General features: G+C 36.7%; 8 protein-coding genes across 8 annotated transcripts; 2 read left to right on the forward strand and 6 right to left on the reverse strand.

The window, feature by feature from the left end:
• Positions 1-60: 60 nt before the first annotated feature.
• C9374_001884 (uncharacterized protein) lies at positions 61-1,281 on the reverse strand (the record flags this gene model as incomplete). The annotated part of the gene is made up of 1 exon (XM_044691240.1): positions 61-1,281. The coding sequence occupies one exon, from the start codon at positions 1,279-1,281 to the stop codon at positions 61-63; it is 1,221 nt and encodes a 406-aa protein (XP_044550841.1).
• A 970-nt stretch (positions 1,282-2,251) lies between these two features.
• Positions 2,252-5,541, reverse strand: C9374_001885 (uncharacterized protein; the record flags this gene model as incomplete). Its single annotated transcript, XM_044691241.1, has 6 exons — positions 2,252-2,833; positions 2,888-3,649; positions 3,692-3,787; positions 3,853-4,562; positions 4,633-4,664; positions 4,802-5,541. The coding sequence occupies 6 exons, from the start codon at positions 5,539-5,541 to the stop codon at positions 2,252-2,254; spliced, it is 2,922 nt and encodes a 973-aa protein (XP_044550842.1).
• A 165-nt stretch (positions 5,542-5,706) lies between these two features.
• Positions 5,707-6,075, reverse strand: C9374_001886 (uncharacterized protein; the record flags this gene model as incomplete). The annotated part of the gene is made up of 1 exon (XM_044691242.1): positions 5,707-6,075. One exon carries the CDS (start codon positions 6,073-6,075, stop codon positions 5,707-5,709), a length of 369 nt encoding a protein of 122 aa, XP_044550843.1.
• Positions 6,076-6,093: 18 nt separating this feature from the next.
• Positions 6,094-7,251, reverse strand: C9374_001887 (uncharacterized protein; the record flags this gene model as incomplete). Its single annotated transcript, XM_044691243.1, has 1 exon — positions 6,094-7,251. One exon carries the CDS (start codon positions 7,249-7,251, stop codon positions 6,094-6,096), a length of 1,158 nt encoding a protein of 385 aa, XP_044550844.1.
• A 263-nt stretch (positions 7,252-7,514) lies between these two features.
• On the forward strand, positions 7,515-10,237 carry C9374_001888 (uncharacterized protein; the record flags this gene model as incomplete). Its single annotated transcript, XM_044691244.1, has 5 exons — positions 7,515-7,704; positions 7,856-8,728; positions 8,842-9,350; positions 9,430-9,737; positions 9,820-10,237. The coding sequence occupies 5 exons, from the start codon at positions 7,515-7,517 to the stop codon at positions 10,235-10,237; spliced, it is 2,298 nt and encodes a 765-aa protein (XP_044550845.1).
• An 85-nt stretch (positions 10,238-10,322) lies between these two features.
• Positions 10,323-10,682, forward strand: C9374_001889 (uncharacterized protein; the record flags this gene model as incomplete). Its single annotated transcript, XM_044691245.1, has 1 exon — positions 10,323-10,682. The coding sequence occupies one exon, from the start codon at positions 10,323-10,325 to the stop codon at positions 10,680-10,682; it is 360 nt and encodes a 119-aa protein (XP_044550846.1).
• A 777-nt stretch (positions 10,683-11,459) lies between these two features.
• On the reverse strand, positions 11,460-13,184 carry C9374_001890 (uncharacterized protein; the record flags this gene model as incomplete). The annotated part of the gene is made up of 3 exons (XM_044691247.1): positions 11,460-12,101; positions 12,314-12,505; positions 12,684-13,184. 3 exons carry the CDS (start codon positions 13,182-13,184, stop codon positions 11,460-11,462), a joined length of 1,335 nt encoding a protein of 444 aa, XP_044550847.1.
• A 111-nt stretch (positions 13,185-13,295) lies between these two features.
• Positions 13,296-16,183, reverse strand: C9374_001891 (uncharacterized protein; the record flags this gene model as incomplete). Its single annotated transcript, XM_044691248.1, has 2 exons — positions 13,296-14,701; positions 14,752-16,183. The coding sequence occupies 2 exons, from the start codon at positions 16,181-16,183 to the stop codon at positions 13,296-13,298; spliced, it is 2,838 nt and encodes a 945-aa protein (XP_044550848.1).
• Between the last annotated feature and the right edge of the window lie 208 nt (positions 16,184-16,391).

Here is a 16,391-nt window from a genome sequence, read left to right on the forward strand (position 1 = left end):
CCAAGGACAGTTGATACATCCAAGTAACTCAGCTTTGTGCCCATCTTGAAACAAACTCGTTCATTGCTCTGGAATGGATTTCGAGGATGCTTCTGGCCGGTGTACCACCGTGGTCAATCTACCAAAGGTCCAAACAATTGCAAATGATCCTTCGTCATCTTGGTCGCGAGCGGTTAAGGGTTGACGGGACGAGTCTTGGGAGGAAATGAGCTTGGCTTGTTCCAGCCACTGTTTCCATTCGGAAATTCGAAAAGCAGAGCACAGAGCAGGATCCTGTGAGATGCAATGTATCAAGGAAGATCTTTCATAATCTCCAATCACCACACCAAGTTTTGAAATGTTTCTACTTTCTGTGAGCAGTAATTGAAGGTCATTGTCATGATTCAAAAGAGGTCGAAGGGCCTCTAGTAAAATTAATGTCACGTCCATCTTTTGAGATTTCAATTGTGAGGTTAACTCCTTCACTGTGGTGACAAATGTGCAATGAATGTTCATTGAAGGAGTTTGCTTAGCCAGTTGTTGTTCAATATTCTGTTTTTCCTTGATATTGTCTTGCACCTTTTCGTTGATGTTGGAATTGTCCAAAGTATGTTGTTCAAGGAGAATAATTTCAATGGATGTAAAATTGTTCATGATAGGGCCATGCTCTTTCTGAAATAATTGTTTCAACAACGAGACACATCCTGTACAAGTACTTGCAATCACTGTCAAAGAGAGTTTTGACATCTTTGAATCTTTCAAAGAAGAATCCATTCTGCAGAATCTTTTTAATCCCTCTTGAACCAGTGTAATATCTGCTCCCAAATAATAATTTAAATTATCAACAATATTTTCCTCATTCAATTGTGGAGATTTATGGTCATTCTTTGACTTGCTGTCATGTCTCTGTTTTAATAACCATGCAGATTTCAAATAAATGATCAAACTTGTGGACATGACACAAGAAACAATCATCATCCAACAAAGAGTATTCATTCCACACACCAAAAACAAGAAAATTATTCCTCTCATCCTTCCACTATCAATAGCACATGCAATGATCCTTTTCATGTGCCTGAATGGTATCAAGGCTTTTTCTCGTTGTTCTTTGATCGGATCATAACGACGTTTAAATTTTAAAGATTTCGCTTTCATCGTGGAATAGTCATCCCGACTCATTGAGAAATAATAAAACAAGTAAATAACCGAGAGTAAAAGAGAGAAACAGTAGAAATTTAATGCAAGTGAATTCCGAAGACCTTGCACGAATTGAAAACTTTGAAGTGGAAGCAATGAAATCATTTTTTAAATGTTGAAAATTCAATTTACAATACTAAACATTTCGACTATCAAGACGAAAAGCTAAGGGTTGTTACGATTACTTGATTTGAGTCTCTCCTTTCAGAACTGGAGAAAGATTATCTTGAAAAAGAGTTCATTCATCTACTTGGAAAAGCAATTTTCACCTTCGAATACAGAACATTACCACTGATGGTCCTCTTCGAGATATTAAATGTATTAATCCAAAAAAATATTGAAAGAGCTTGCGTACGCATTAACAACACCTTATTTGAAGACTGCCAACCCCTGCAGCAACTAGACAAGTTAATTACGGAAAAAAGTACACGATCGGTGTACACAGAACAATGTACTATCACAAAACCAAGGAAGATGTATCATTGACCTTAGATAGAGTCACATTTGATGATGATCATTCATTTGTCGTATTCTCTCTTACTTGAAATTCTGATCGGGAAAAAGTCAACGAATCTGCATCAATTCCAGTATCAACATTCTTCCTTGCAGAAGCAAAATTATTGAGCTTGTGTCCAAAAAACGACGAGATCTTTACGACTGTTTGTTAGAGAACGTATTCGTTACCTCGATGCAATACAAGTCTATAAGCATCGCAGAGTTTGAAGCAGGACCAGTGGTAGCACAAGAAAGAAAAAACAAGCTGAAGAAGAAAGAAGAAGAACAAAACGAGCAGTTAGAAGAACATGATCGGTACACCCCTGATTATATTAGAATGGTGTACAGGATTAAACTATGGCTTTGACGAATGCGAAGATGATGAAGAGTAGAAATAATACCACCAATTGTGTGGAAATAATGGATATTGCGATTGTAATGATAATAATCGATCATCATCTTGAGTCTTGTTTATAAAATATGAGCTATTAAGATAATCCTTCAAACAATTTAAGCCAACTATAAGCTATTCTGTCACCAACAATTTCAATAAAAAATTCTCCAATAAATTTACCTTGTTTCAATATGTCCTCAATATGCAGTTCACTGTCTTGTTACAATTACTTGATTTGATCTCTCCTTTCAGGATTTGAGATAGAGTATCTTGAATAACTCTGAAGGAAGGTCGTTCATCTTGATCTCCTGACCAACACTTCTTCATGAGTTCAATGAAGGATTGGATACTTCTTGCTAAAAACTCTGGATCGATAATTCTCTCGTTCACTAGTTCTAAATTGTCTTCCATCCAATCTCCAATAGAATCCAGAGCCTTAGAGAATGGCACTTTTGGTCTATATCCTTCAACAATCTTTGAAGGAAGAACGCTGTAATGATTGTATTGTTCCTTAACTTCACCAACTCTTTCAGATGAAGAATATGGCTCTGTTTCAAAAAATAGTTCATACATTAACATGGAAAAGCTGTACACGTCACACTTTTCAGAGTATCTTTCACCTTTGAAAATAAGCGGATCTGAATACAGAACGGTACCAATTTGCATGGTAAGTACATTGTCCTCTCGTAAATGGGTACTCAAACCAAAATCAGCAATTTTAGGTTTGATGCTGGTGAGAACTTTTCCATATTTGATATCGTCACAAAGCTTATGGCGGTGATTCGATCATTTAAAATGGTCAACCAGTAAATCAGTACTTACCATGATAGTGGATGGCTTAATATTTCTGTGAAGAATTGGAGGTTGAAATTCATGTAAATAAGTCATGGCACAAGCAATGTCATGTAAAATTTGAATTTTCACTTGTGTTGGCAAATAAAACGTATTTTTGCGAAGATCTTCTATGAGTGAGTCTAAACTGTAATCGAAAAGCTCAGTAACCAAAAATTGATCTGTTTTCGTAAAACATAGTCCCCAAAACCGTAAGATATTTGGATGTCTTACTCTACTCATGATAGACGCCTCCCTTTCTAGCGATTTATCCAACAATAATTCCTGACTCTCACCCATATAATCTACAGACTCGTTTAACTGAACTTTTTTCACAGCAACAATGGTTCCTTTCCAATTTCCTTGAAGAATTGTTTTTCCAGATGTGTTCACAATTTCTCTCTCAATAGTAAGCTGATCAAATGGAATAATCCAGGTATTAAGATCAATCGCTCTCTCGTTAATTTGGAGACCTTCGTACTCGAGTAATTTTTGTTCCAGCTCTTGCTCTGCTTGTTCCTTTTTTTTAAGCTTTGTTAGTCTATGATTGATGGATTTATAGAGATACAATCCCAACAATGTGGAAAAGCTTCCAATAAAAACAACCAACAAAAAGCTGATCACACCAATAATTACAAATAATTGAACAAAGAAATATGTTTCACAGTATGTTCCCAAATAATATGTATCACAGCCACATGAGCCATCAAGTCTACAAGTGCCGTGACCATTACATAAATTATCTCCATCACGCTAACAAGTTGATCATATTAAGCAAACTCACTCAAAACCTACCTCTCGACAAACCAATTGTTGGTGGCACGTATAATCGTATAATGTGGAAGGAGGGTGTGTATTCAAGTACAGAATAAACACCAACTCATTTTGCAGCTTTGATGACCGAATGTAATATTGATTATTCACGATTATAAAGGATTCTGGGTAGTTCCTTTAACAATCAAATACCTTCTCTTTTCATATAAAATGGAGAATTTCAAATCAAGAGGATTATCACACTTAATTTCTATCTGACTCGAGTCAATTAGAGAGCCAGTTTTCGTTTCGAAAACTTCCAGGTAGAGTAGGGCTGTATCATTTGATATTGGTAGCAGTCTCTTGCTTATGAAATAACCACTTGTGATGACAGGATCCTCACCAAAGTAAGAGGTTTTGACACATGTCGGCGTTTTGCCTTTTTCATATGAAACAATTACATAGCTTCCCATGAAAGATGCATTATTGTATAACATGAAGCCCTCTACAGCGCCCATGGTTGATGTTTTGGTAAAACCCAAAGCTCCTGAAACAAACGCTAGCAAGATAAAGGTCTGCTTTTTTGAGTCATAAAAAAATTTTCTAACAGTAATCATTGGATTTGTGACGTTTTCGTTTGGATATGTTCTCAAGGTAAACATTTCTTGAAAGACTCCTCTCTCTGTCACTGATACTACAGTAGCAGCTGGATAAACACTACTTATTTTGTAGTTTTGTCGTTTTCCATCTCTATAATATGTTTGAGTAACAAAATTATCTGAGGCTGTGTCAAACGTTTTCAAATCTCCTGTACCAAGAAAATTAAAAGCGACCATCAGTGGATCCTGCTTTGGTTGGGTCACAGAGGAGACCATAATGTTGTGCATCTCGAAGAAATCTTTGTCATCATAGACTGATTTTCGAAATTAAACAAAGTAAAGGAAATCTGTGATGAATAACAAAAATTCAAATGAGAAACATACCAAGCTTTACATTCCACTTGGATGCACCATTTCTGTAGAAGTAGCCATCACAGATGATTCCAGATGTAAATTTTCCTTCGTCGAGTCGTATAAGGAATTGGTTTTTCTAATACTCTTTGCTCCATACACAACAAATCCATTATCTGTGTGGTTATAATTGGAGTCAAACCTATCTATTGAGCCTTCCATGACAATGTTCACCTCTTTGCTCGTGTTGAGTGTCTCAAAGCTTGGCTCTTCGTCCGTGTCACCTTTAATTTGATAAAATCGTTTGGAGTAAATTCCTTGATCGTTTTTGATATTACAGACGATGATTATTTCGTCGTTATTGGTGACATAAGCAAACGGTCGACCAAAGTAAAAATCAATTGATTTTCTGACAGCCCACGTGACTCTCTGTTCTTCTAAATTATATTTTCCCAAAACTATGGTTCGTGTGATAGCTTTTGATGGTTCCAATGAGTTAAAAACGTTTAAGCAGTCAATTTTCATGAATCCAAATTGATTTACAACTGTAAGGAAGTAAAACGACATGGTAGAGCTGCGTTTTGATGGTAAATACATAAATTCGTTTAAACTGGAATTGACAAACTTGGCAGTAATAATCTTGTGAACTCCAAACAGTGAAAGCTGTGGAGGAGAGTCTACAAAAAGATTTGAATAATCGATATCATCGGAGCCAGCATCCGTTGTTGATTTTGGTGTTACCTGCGTTTGTTGATAATTATTCCACCAATCGATACCGGAAGAGCTGAGAGAGAATTTCCCACACCGGACCAACTCTGTATAATTCGTTATTAAAATTATTGTCAACAGAAAAATGATTATGGAGACATGATTACAAATTTTGAAAAAGCCTTCTTGTTTTATCCGTTCGGGTTTGGTGGTGTGAGAGCTTGCTCGATGCATTTTTTCGTTTGATTACGTTGGTTGAATTTTCCAAACTGAAGCGATGAAGTTTTGCTATTGCTGAAATTGATACGAGTAGGCATCGAATTGAAGTTCAAACAGCAACTAGCAACTGACTGAGGAATAGACAATGGAGTCTCTTCGCTTTAAATTTTATCATGTTACTTATTGGTCATTGGATTTGATGCCATGGGCCAAGCAAATTCGCATATGGCCATTATCTTCTACAAAGTCATGATCAATAACCCATCCATGTTCTGAAAGAGCGTGCACAAAATTGTCGAAATTCACAGACTGATTGGTATTTCCTGTTATTAGTTGAGTAGCGTTGAACATGGCTCTAAATACATGACTTGTTTGAGCGTTGTGTGCAAACAGAATATGAATAGAATTCCCTTCCTCAATGATGGTATATCGCAAGTTCAAAATTTCTTCATAATTTAACGGTTTCATTGCATGACCAATCTTATCAATTGTTGTGTTGATTTTCACTCTTTGAAATTTTTCAAAGAATGGAAACACAAACTTTTCCATAGTGATATTTGAGTGGGTTTAGAATTGTACCATCTTTAAGGTACCGAGAGCAACTAGCACAAATCTTTGCTTGTTCAAAACTTTCAATCGAACTATTGAGGCTGCTTTGTACAGGGAAAAGAGTTGCAAAACAGAGAGCACGCAAAACACAGGGAATACTTTCACAAAGCTAAATTGGGCCAATGAGACCGCAGAACTATACAAAATACCCAGTGTTGTTCCAATAAGTGAGCTTGCCAATGCCTGACTTGTTGCTTTAGCAGTCACATCGGCTAGATTATCAGATTTAGCAAATGACTGATTCATTGCAGCTCTCGTGGCACTTGCTGAAAAGCAGCTAACATTTTTACCAATATTTGCAATGCTAGCTTGTGCGATAAACCAGCTTGGTCCTGTCAATGGTGTTGTCACTTCCAAAAGGGCGCTTGTAACAAGTGCATACTCTCCAGTCATTCTCCAAAACTTGGGATCAGCGTCAAAATTTGTATTAACCTTACTGGCAAACAATATGCCTCCCAGCTGACCCAAACCGTCCTTAATGACCCAAGCCAACGCTCCTCCAAGAACAGCCAATGCAAAACTATTAGATGTTGTTGCAATTTGTGACGTAATTCCCGCAGCATGAAGCAATGATTGCATCGATAGTACTCCTGAAAAACTTCCAGCAATATATTGTAAAGCTTGCCATTTGCAATAATGTAAATATCCGTCGTTTACGGATTCAGGAAAATTCTTTGGTAAAAACACACGAAGTGTTCGTCGCCTCCAATGGTTGAAAAGAAATTTAAATTTTGAGAATGGACCACCCTTCTCTGGTATACTGCTTGTTATGTCATTATCCGACCTATTTACATGATCCATAGTACTATTATTTTCAATATTATTGCTTGTTGTTAATTGATGAATTTCCTCTGCATTTAATTTCCGAAGCCATCCATGATTTTTCAACTCCTCTTGCAAATTATCTTTCTCGGAGTGTTTCAAAAACCAAGAGGTATGTTGCTTTACAATCCATTCCTTTGATTTTCTCTCATCATTATTTTCGTTGGCACTTTTTCGATTATTTTCATTATTTACAGATTCATTAAATGTTGGACCTCTCCGAAATACACTCGTTCCAACAGAAATGACCTGATATTTCCGTACTTTCAAAAATCCTCTTTGAAAGGGTTGCATTTTTTAAATAATGTTATCTTTCCAATGATGGCATTGAATTCAATGATGATCATGGTTGATCCTAATCAACATTTTAGAAAAACCAATCTTAATGAGCCATGCAAAATCAGTTGCTGAATCTTCATTGCTTTTTCATTTATTCTTAAAAAAACCGTTACAACCTTGTTGGCCATTCATGCACTTTTGGAATGTTCAAATTGATCGTAAATTTTCCTACCATTTCGATCATGAGGATTTTTTTCAAAAAGCACAAAACATAAAAAATGAGTGAATACGCAGCTTTTGCAGAGTCATTGAGCGTTTCGGAAGATGCTTCCCAACAACAACAGCCACAACAAGAAACACCAATGGTGAATGAGAACGGAACAGAGCCTGTAGAAAGCTCTTCGGAAGCATCAGCTACTGCTGAAAAAGAAAGTGCAGCTGAAACGACTGTAGAAAACAAGCTTGGAGGTTAGTATTGACGTATGAATGTGATGATCGAGTGTATACTTTGCTTTGATGATTGTATCAAACGATGGATGGCAATGCATGGACCATAAAAATGTTGTAATATGTGGTTTTGGTTCAAAATGAACAAATGATCGGTTTCATGATACTGTAGACAAGGAGGTAGATGTATTTGTGAAACAAGTTACCGAGATGCCAGCTGTAACTGAGGTAAAAGCATCATCATCAACTGAGCAATCTCAAGATGCAACTGATCAAACTCAATTTATTGTTCCTGAATTGAAAGGATTGAAAACAATAACCAGCTCCTCTAAATCATACCCCCCAATCACCCAACAAACTGTACCCATGAAAGATAACCAAAGAATCAGAAGAAAGAATGGTCATGCAGATGCCTTAGTGTTAAAAAGATTTGAAGATATTTCAACCTTGTACGACTCATTCAAAAAGACTGTTGAAAAATATGGAGATAGACCTTGTTTTGGAGACAGAAAAAGAGATCCAGCAGACCCAAATAAGCTCTTAATGGAATATGAATTTATCACATTCAATCAAGTGAATGAAATGGCAAGTAATCTTGCTGCGGGTTTGAGGCATTTAGGAATGGAACCAAATCAACATCTTGCAATCTATAGCAAAAACAGAAAGGAATGGCAAATCTCTGTTGAAGCTTGCAACAAACAATCATTTGTTAGTCTTGCCTTGTATGATACATTGGGAGAGGAGTCTTCTGCATTCATTATGAATCACGGGGAGGTTGTCGTTTTGTGTTGCTCTGGAGAAGTCATGCCTAGTGTCATGAAATTGGCTCCGAAATCAAAAATGCTAAAGAATATCATTTGTTTTGATACCATCACAGAGGAACAAACCAGTACTTTGGAAAAGAGTGGAATCAAACTTCACACTTTCCAACAAGTATTAGAAATGGGAAAGAACAACCCAATCGCAGACGTGCCACCCTCACCACAATCCATTGCCTGTCTTAATTACACTTCAGGAACTACTGGATTACCAAAGGGTGTTATCAGTAAGTATTTCTCTTCAATTTATATAGTACATGCTAGCAACAACCCAATACTACAACTATTATATGCATTTCGAACACTAACTTTCCATGTTTTGATGATACATTTCAAATAGTTACTCACTTTAATTTTATTGCTGCTGCTGCAGGTATTACTCACAACATTATTGACCTCAACGAGCATGATTGTGTCATTAGTTATTTACCTCTTGCTCACATCTTGGAACGAATGGTTGAAATTATTTTCCTTCAACATGGTGCCAGCATTGGTTTCTGGTCAGGCAACATTAAGACATTAAAGGATGATTTGGCAGCTTTGAAACCCACCGCATTCCCTGCTGTTCCTCGAGTTCTTGACAAATTATATGATGGTATTAAGGAAAAAATCTCAAAGGAATCGAAGATTAAACAATGGGCTCTTAATAGGGCCATTAAATCAAAAGAAGAAGGAATGATTTCTGGAAAATCAACCCCCATTGCTGATATTGTTTTGGGAGTTGTGAGAAAGAACTTTGGAGGTCGTATTCGATTTGTACTCAGCGGTGGAGCTCCAATTCGACCAGAAGTTCAAGCCTACATGAGAGTGATTTTTGGATGCAACTTGGTTCAAGGATATGGCTTAACTGTAAGTTTTATGATTGAATACTGCTGTTGACATGAATGTAAACATTTGGAAACCATGCTACTATTCATGTGCTAATCAGGAAACATGTGCTGCATCGACAATTCAACTTGCCTATGATTACAGTGAGGGACACATTGGTTGTATAGTACCCTCTGTGGAAATTAAGTTGGATGACGTTGAGGAAATGAATTATACAGTTGAAAAGAACAATAGTGGAGAGATTTGCGTGAGAGGACCATCTGTTAGTATGGGATACTACAAGGATGCTGAAAAGACAAAGGAAGCATGGGATGATGATGGCTGGTTCCATACAGGAGACATTGGTCGTTACAATGAAAATGGTACCATTACCATTATTGACAGAAAGAAGAATATTTTCAAGCTAAGGTAAGTGTTAGTACAATGTATACATTATGTACCAGTGCAAATGTCACTACTCTTGTTAATTCCAACGTGTGAAACATACCAGTCAAGGAGAGTACATTGCTGCTGAAAATATTGAACAAAAGTTGGCTCAAACCAAATACATTAATGGAATTTGGGTTTATGGTGATTCTTTCAAGAGTTGCTTGGTTGGTTTTGTGGCTGGTAATATTCCACAATTACAACAATATGCAAAAGAAAATGGAAAACAACAACTGGCTGATAAGGTTGAAGAATTGTGCGAAGACCCTGATATCAACAAGATGGTGTTAGCAGAACTCACCAACACTGCAAAACAACACAAGCTCAAAGGCTTCGAAATGGTAAAAGCTGTCAAGATTTTACCAAAAGAGTTCGATCAATATGGGTGTATGACTCCAACCATGAAGCTCGTTAGAAACAAGATGAAAGATTTATTCCAAGCAGACATTGACAAGCTCTATGAAACCATTCCAGATGCTTAATAAAAACGAGTTGCAACTGTTTTCCAATGTTAAATCCTCTTTTGTTAGTTTTTGCGAAATATTAATAAATTAAAAAAATCAAAAAATGCTTTCCTCGATCATCAAAGAACACAATCAAAAACAACAAAAAGTCAGAGAGGAGAATGACAAACGAAGACAACAAACCAAAGAGAGTTTACAAGCTGTGAGCAATGAACTGATCAATCAGACAAATTCCGATGTGGTCAAAGTTTTTCAAAATCAACAAGTGATTGAAAATGAAGCAAAACATCTTCACGCTCAGGTCGAACGATTTAACAAACAAACAACACAATGGATACAAACATTTCAACAATTAAATCAATGTTTAAAAGAGCTAGGTGATGTAGAAAATTGGGCAAACCATATCAACAATGATATCAAATATATTGTGAATAACATTGAAAAGCACAAGTCAACCCCGTAACTTGTTGGGTGAATTTTATTATTTATTGTGACAATGTGAAATGATCTAGCCATTAAAAGTGCATCAAAGGACTTGTCTTTCAAGAAATCCAAAATATTGGTTGTCGGTGCTGCGTTGTTATCATTGTCATCAGAAGGTGTCACTAATTGTGAAAAGAATCCTTCATGTACAGTCTTGGCAGTAAATTTTAACTTTTTCAAAAACGTATGACTCTTAAATCTGTTTTGGGTACATGAATTGTTATTTCTTGTGAAACATTTGATGGATTACCATTTCTCGGCGAATTGGATGGCTGTTTAGAATATTGAGATATCAAATAAGAAATCATAAATGAACCAATTCCGCAATTTCTCCAATGAGGATGTGTCAACAAGTAGTGAATATATCCTGTTTGAGGGCATACAGCTCCAAAACCTATCACTAAATGGTTATAAAGAGCTACAATCGTATATTGTGGTTGCTTGAGGTAGATGGAAATATCAATATTAGGCCAAAAACATCTACAAAGCAATGAATTTGTTTGTACAACAAAATCTTCTTCTATATGTTTAAAATATACATGGGATGAGGAAAAGTGTGTCGATTGGGTAGATTTTTCTTGAATTTTCATAACAAGCTCCTTAAACAATTGAATTCTCTTGCACGCCGACTCATCTTTCAGTCTCGCAATGATTGAGCCAACTTTTCCATTGAAATTCAATTCTTTTCCAAGTAGTTTTTCTCTAAAGTTGGAAATTTTTATACCTTCTGTAGAATGCACATGTTCTGTGAATAACATTATGGAATCTTTTTAGATGGAATATGATCGATATGATCTGCTACTGTTGTAATATCAATATCAGCTCTCACAGCGATATTGACCTTATAATTTGTAAGGTCAGCAGACTGAATCTCCTCCTCCGTAATATTTGAATGCATCATCATCCTTTCACCCGTGGCCATCATTGTTGACGGCTCTTTGTTCTGACTTGTAGTAGAGTCATATGAATGTTGTGACTCTACAACAACATAATGAGAAGGCAGAGGTCTTGGTGGTTGTGTGAATGCATAATAATGAGATGGTGACGAATGGTGAGATCTGGCCAGAGAGGTCAAAAGTGATGGCTGTGATGAAAATTGAAACATGGAAGGAATGGGCATGAATGGGAAAGCATTGGTTGGAATCTTGGATCCTTGTGGATAAGAGCTTGTTGAGGTCTTGTTGTTTCCAATAATATTCTGAATTCGATTTCTTTGAGGAATTGTAAAAGGACTTGTCATGGATGCAGTTTTACTTTGCATCAATGGCTTGGGTAAAATTTTAGGAATGATTTTGCTTTTCGATAACGTTTGTGGATATATGGAAATGGTTTCAGGTTGATGAGTGTTTGTAGTACTAGTCGTTGTGTTGTTGTTGGCGGGAACAAGTTCTGATTTGAACTTGTTGTTGTTGTTGGTAAATCATTCATGGACGAATTGGAATTTTTGAGAAGATTTGAAGGAATGGTCGTGTTGTTGACACAATGAGTTTTGAAATAGTTGGAGTGTTTGGAAAGAGCCCAATTTCTTGTGAATTGTTCCAAATCGAAATTTGTGCTTTCTTCATTGAGATCTTTAAGATTGATTTGTTTTGATCGTTTTCGTTGACGTACCACTAATTTTGCTCGAATTCGTGCCAATTCTGTGGTATTGACAAGTTTTTGTGCATAGTTGACCTTGGGATATTTTGGAAAATTCATAATTTCATCATGGTGTGAATGATTAGGGTAAAAAATTAGGTTTAAATCGTGTAGTAAGGATTGTTCTTCATTTTCTGTGATGGTTCTTAATTTTTTCTCTTTTCTCTGTCGAAATCAATAAAGGTCCATTCGTAATTATTATTAAAACAAATAATATATTTAAAGTTATAAAACAATATCAAAAATAATATAAATAATAATATTAATATAATCAAAAATAATAAAAATAATATCATTATTATTACAATATAATTATAAAAACCAATAATCAAGCCGTTCCTACCTGACAATCTAAATAGCTCTGGTAACAATATAATCCTTTTTTCTTTTTTCTCCTTCGTTTTGTTTTTACAGGAGTGATCAAAGGCTCGGAATTGTTAGATTGATTCATTTCAGTGTGGCTATCCCCATGACCACTACTACTACTACTTTCATCACTACTTTCACTGGATACATGATTCTCTTTGGTTTCATTGATGTTACTATCATTCCGAAAATAGTTATTATTTGATCTTGGCCGAGTGGTAGTGATCGTATCGGAAGATGATGATCGCTCCACATTCGGAGTGGTACTGCAACGAATCGTTAAATCCTCATGAAATAGAGTTTCAGTGATGTTTTTAGTGTTGCTCTTATTGTTGTTATTGGTTGTTGGAAAATATGGAACATGAATGAAACCAGGAAATGATGACAAGATGGGAGGCTTTGCACTAGTCGATGACAAAATTGAAGAAGGTGGGAATGGATTTTTGCTGTTACATTCGAATGGTTGTGAAGGAATCATTTATGGTTGACTCCACGTTGCGTATGCGTGCTGATCAAGCGTGTTGTTGTGTTACAGGCAAGCATGAATGAGTGAAAATTTTTTTGTAAGGTGACAAGCACCGAACGCTCTTTATTTTGTGGGTGACTTGGACTCCTCTGCCATGTTGTCCCGTATCACTTTTTCAGAGTGATGAGAATGTATTTTGAAAATAATGTGTCGATGATAAAGGACCTCTCGTATCGCTTCTTCCAGACAATTCTTTACGTTATTCGTTTGTCTTGCAGATATTTCAAAATAGGGGCAACCCATCTCTTCGGTTACCTCTTTCACTAGCCTGTTTGAGTTCACAATTGTGTTTTCACATTCAAAGGCTTGTATAACTGCATCACACTTATTACCAACTACCAAAACTGGAGCTTTGAAATGAGATCTAAAATCTTCAAAGCATTTTCGAATCGCATTATAAGAGTTAACGTTATCGACGGCAAACATAAAAATCACACCGTCTGCCTTCGGAGATGTTGCTACATATTGCTTGTCTGATGAGTAAGATTGGCTAACTGAAAGCTCAATATTGTCAACTCCCTCAAATGATTTTAAGTCGTTGAGCTGATATCGTGCTTGAGATATGAATGTGGAAACACCAACTCCTCGTTGACCGCAAACGTGGATATGTATCTTGTGGATAGCAGAGGTCTGATTGGGAGGTAATAAAGACGTGTCTACCTTAGGTATGAGCTCAGCTAATCTAGTTTCTACAAACAACCGTCGTCTTAGAACGAACTGACCACTTATTCGTTGATAAAGCATTTTCAGCTTCTCGTCAATGGAAAAGAAAATGTTGTACTCTTCTGTTCCTTCTTCAAAATTCTTTTGAACCAGCTTTGGATATACGCCTGCCATGGTGTATAAAATTGCTTGCGAAAGCAACATCTCTTTACATTCGATGGCCTTGCGGTATTTTTTCAAAATGTTGTCCTCATTTAAGTTGAACAAGGCTTGAGCCAAGCATTCGTACTTCAATCTGTCAATGTGAAATAGCTCAGCTAAAGGAATTATCTTTTTCTTGCTAACATTGTATGCATCGTTGTGAACGGTATCTGTATACAAATAATGAACAAATGTCTTTACAACGTCCACGTTTGTGCAGTAGAGATGAAACTGCTCCACATGTTCCAAAGCTGTTCTGCATTTGAGAATAAAGTTGTGAACGAAAATCTTTTTCGTTGGATTCTGTTCGATGGTATCTTGAATTTTGGACCTCTTCTTCTTTTGACTAATTAGAGGCTGAACATCATGATCCTCATTTTGTTTTCTTTCCAAGCTTGATCTCAGAGCAGAGACACCTGATGCTTGTCCTAAATCATGTGGTACATCAGTTTCGTCATCCTTTTTTTCCACGTGTATCGTCAGTTTCATATCACTAAAGTCTTGATGGTTCTTCTTCATATTGCAATGAACAAACATGAAATCAAGATCTTTAAGGAATGTTCGTTTCTCTTGAGTAAGCGAGATAAAATTCTCTTGTAGTGACTCTGAAAATGGCATAGGTTAAAAATTCTCCAGTTTAACTGATAGAACTTACTTTTGGAGTCCTGAAATATTTTTCTTAGCTCTAAAACAATACTCATATTGTTTTTCTGAATATCATCAAGGCTTAACGTAGTACAAGTCGAAGAAATAAGATCCTCAAGAGTCGTGTGCTTGTCCTTATGTGTACAGACATATTGGCTTATTAAACTTTTACAAACCGATCGAATTGACTGAACTTTAAACTGATAGCCAAGGGCAAGCACTTGAATGAGAGACTCCATGTCCAAAGACTTCATCTTGTGAACATAGTCCGGTCGAAAATAACCCGAGTAGATGTTCTCAAACACCAGCAGCAGAACCTCTGGATTTTTCACGAGTGGTGTTAATATCACCTCTAGTCTTGACGCTTGTAAATTCGATTTGGTCTGTTTAGAGAGGTCAATCGTTAAGTTTTGGTTATTTGGTTTTCGTCCTTTCCGCTTTTCTTCTGAGAGCATTAGTGACGTTAGACTACCTTGAGAAGAAAAGAGTTCTTCCTTCTCATCCTGTATGATTGGCTTTATCATTGAAGAAGATCCCCCAGAATCCAAACCAGCCAATAAGTTTTTTGTACTTGCAGTGTTTAAAGATCGTTGTTGGGCGGAAGGCATTGGTGGTAGACTTGATCTTGGTACTTGATTACTCGTATGACTCGTTGTTCGTTTCAATGCCATGGCTTCCCCAGCTGTGTTTCTTCTTTCTGCCATATTTGTTTCTACTTTAACCATAGATTTTCTAAAATCGTGGGCACTGCTTAGAGTTCGTTTTAAGGAGTCAACTGCTCCATTATCTTTTGAAAGCTCTCCTTTAAAGAAAGCGCTCCTATGTAAAAGTATTTCCTTATGAGAAAAGAAACTAAACTTCTGCTTCCCTGACGGACAGCCTTGAGCAATAAAATCCAGAGCAATGTCATAATTATTTTCATTATTTACAGGGAAGGGCGAGTTAGATCCAAAAAACAATGATTTGCTCATCATATCATACATGCAATCTATTATACTTTGTTGACAACTATTTCTTTTTTCCTTTACATATTTTAAAAGCGGCCGCTCATTTGAATCCTCCGAAGTATCCGACAAGTTTAGAGAAAGTTCTCCCATCTCAAATTGAGAACCCTTATTTGCAAGCGAAATCATGATATCCTCTGGCCAAGAAATGAACGGGTATATCTCTGAAACCGGTTCTTCCTCGGCAATAGTTGGGATGTTAGAATGGTTAAATGATTTGGAGGAAGACCCTCTTTTTGATAAGGTGCTCCCTTTTCTTGATTTTTTGGAAGAGGCTAGCGGTTGTTCTTGTTGTTGATGATTTTCCTCTTCCGGTGATGATGATTGCGATGATGAAACTTGATCAACTCTCCTTTGATTGTTCTGATGATGAGAAGGCGTGTGTCTATTATCCTCAACAGCAAAATCTGATTGTTTTGAAAATGTACCACAGCCCATTTCAGCGCTGGTGCAAAAATTTCGTTATTTTTTTTAAGGGAGGAGACACGAACAACGGTCGTAGTTTTTCAAGGCGGTGCATTTATCTCTCTGAGTCGCCACTCGAGATGTCTCGGGAGCGTCTTCATGTGCCAGGTGACCTACCATTCCAGAACAGCCATGATTCGCGTTGGGGAAATCCAAACAAGCTGTTCCTCGATAAATAAAT

This window comes from Naegleria lovaniensis (assembly GCF_003324165.1).
Source record: "Naegleria lovaniensis strain ATCC 30569 chromosome Unknown tig013, whole genome shotgun sequence".
NCBI classification, from domain to species: domain Eukaryota; phylum Heterolobosea; class Eutetramitea; order Acrasida; family Naegleriidae; genus Naegleria; species Naegleria lovaniensis.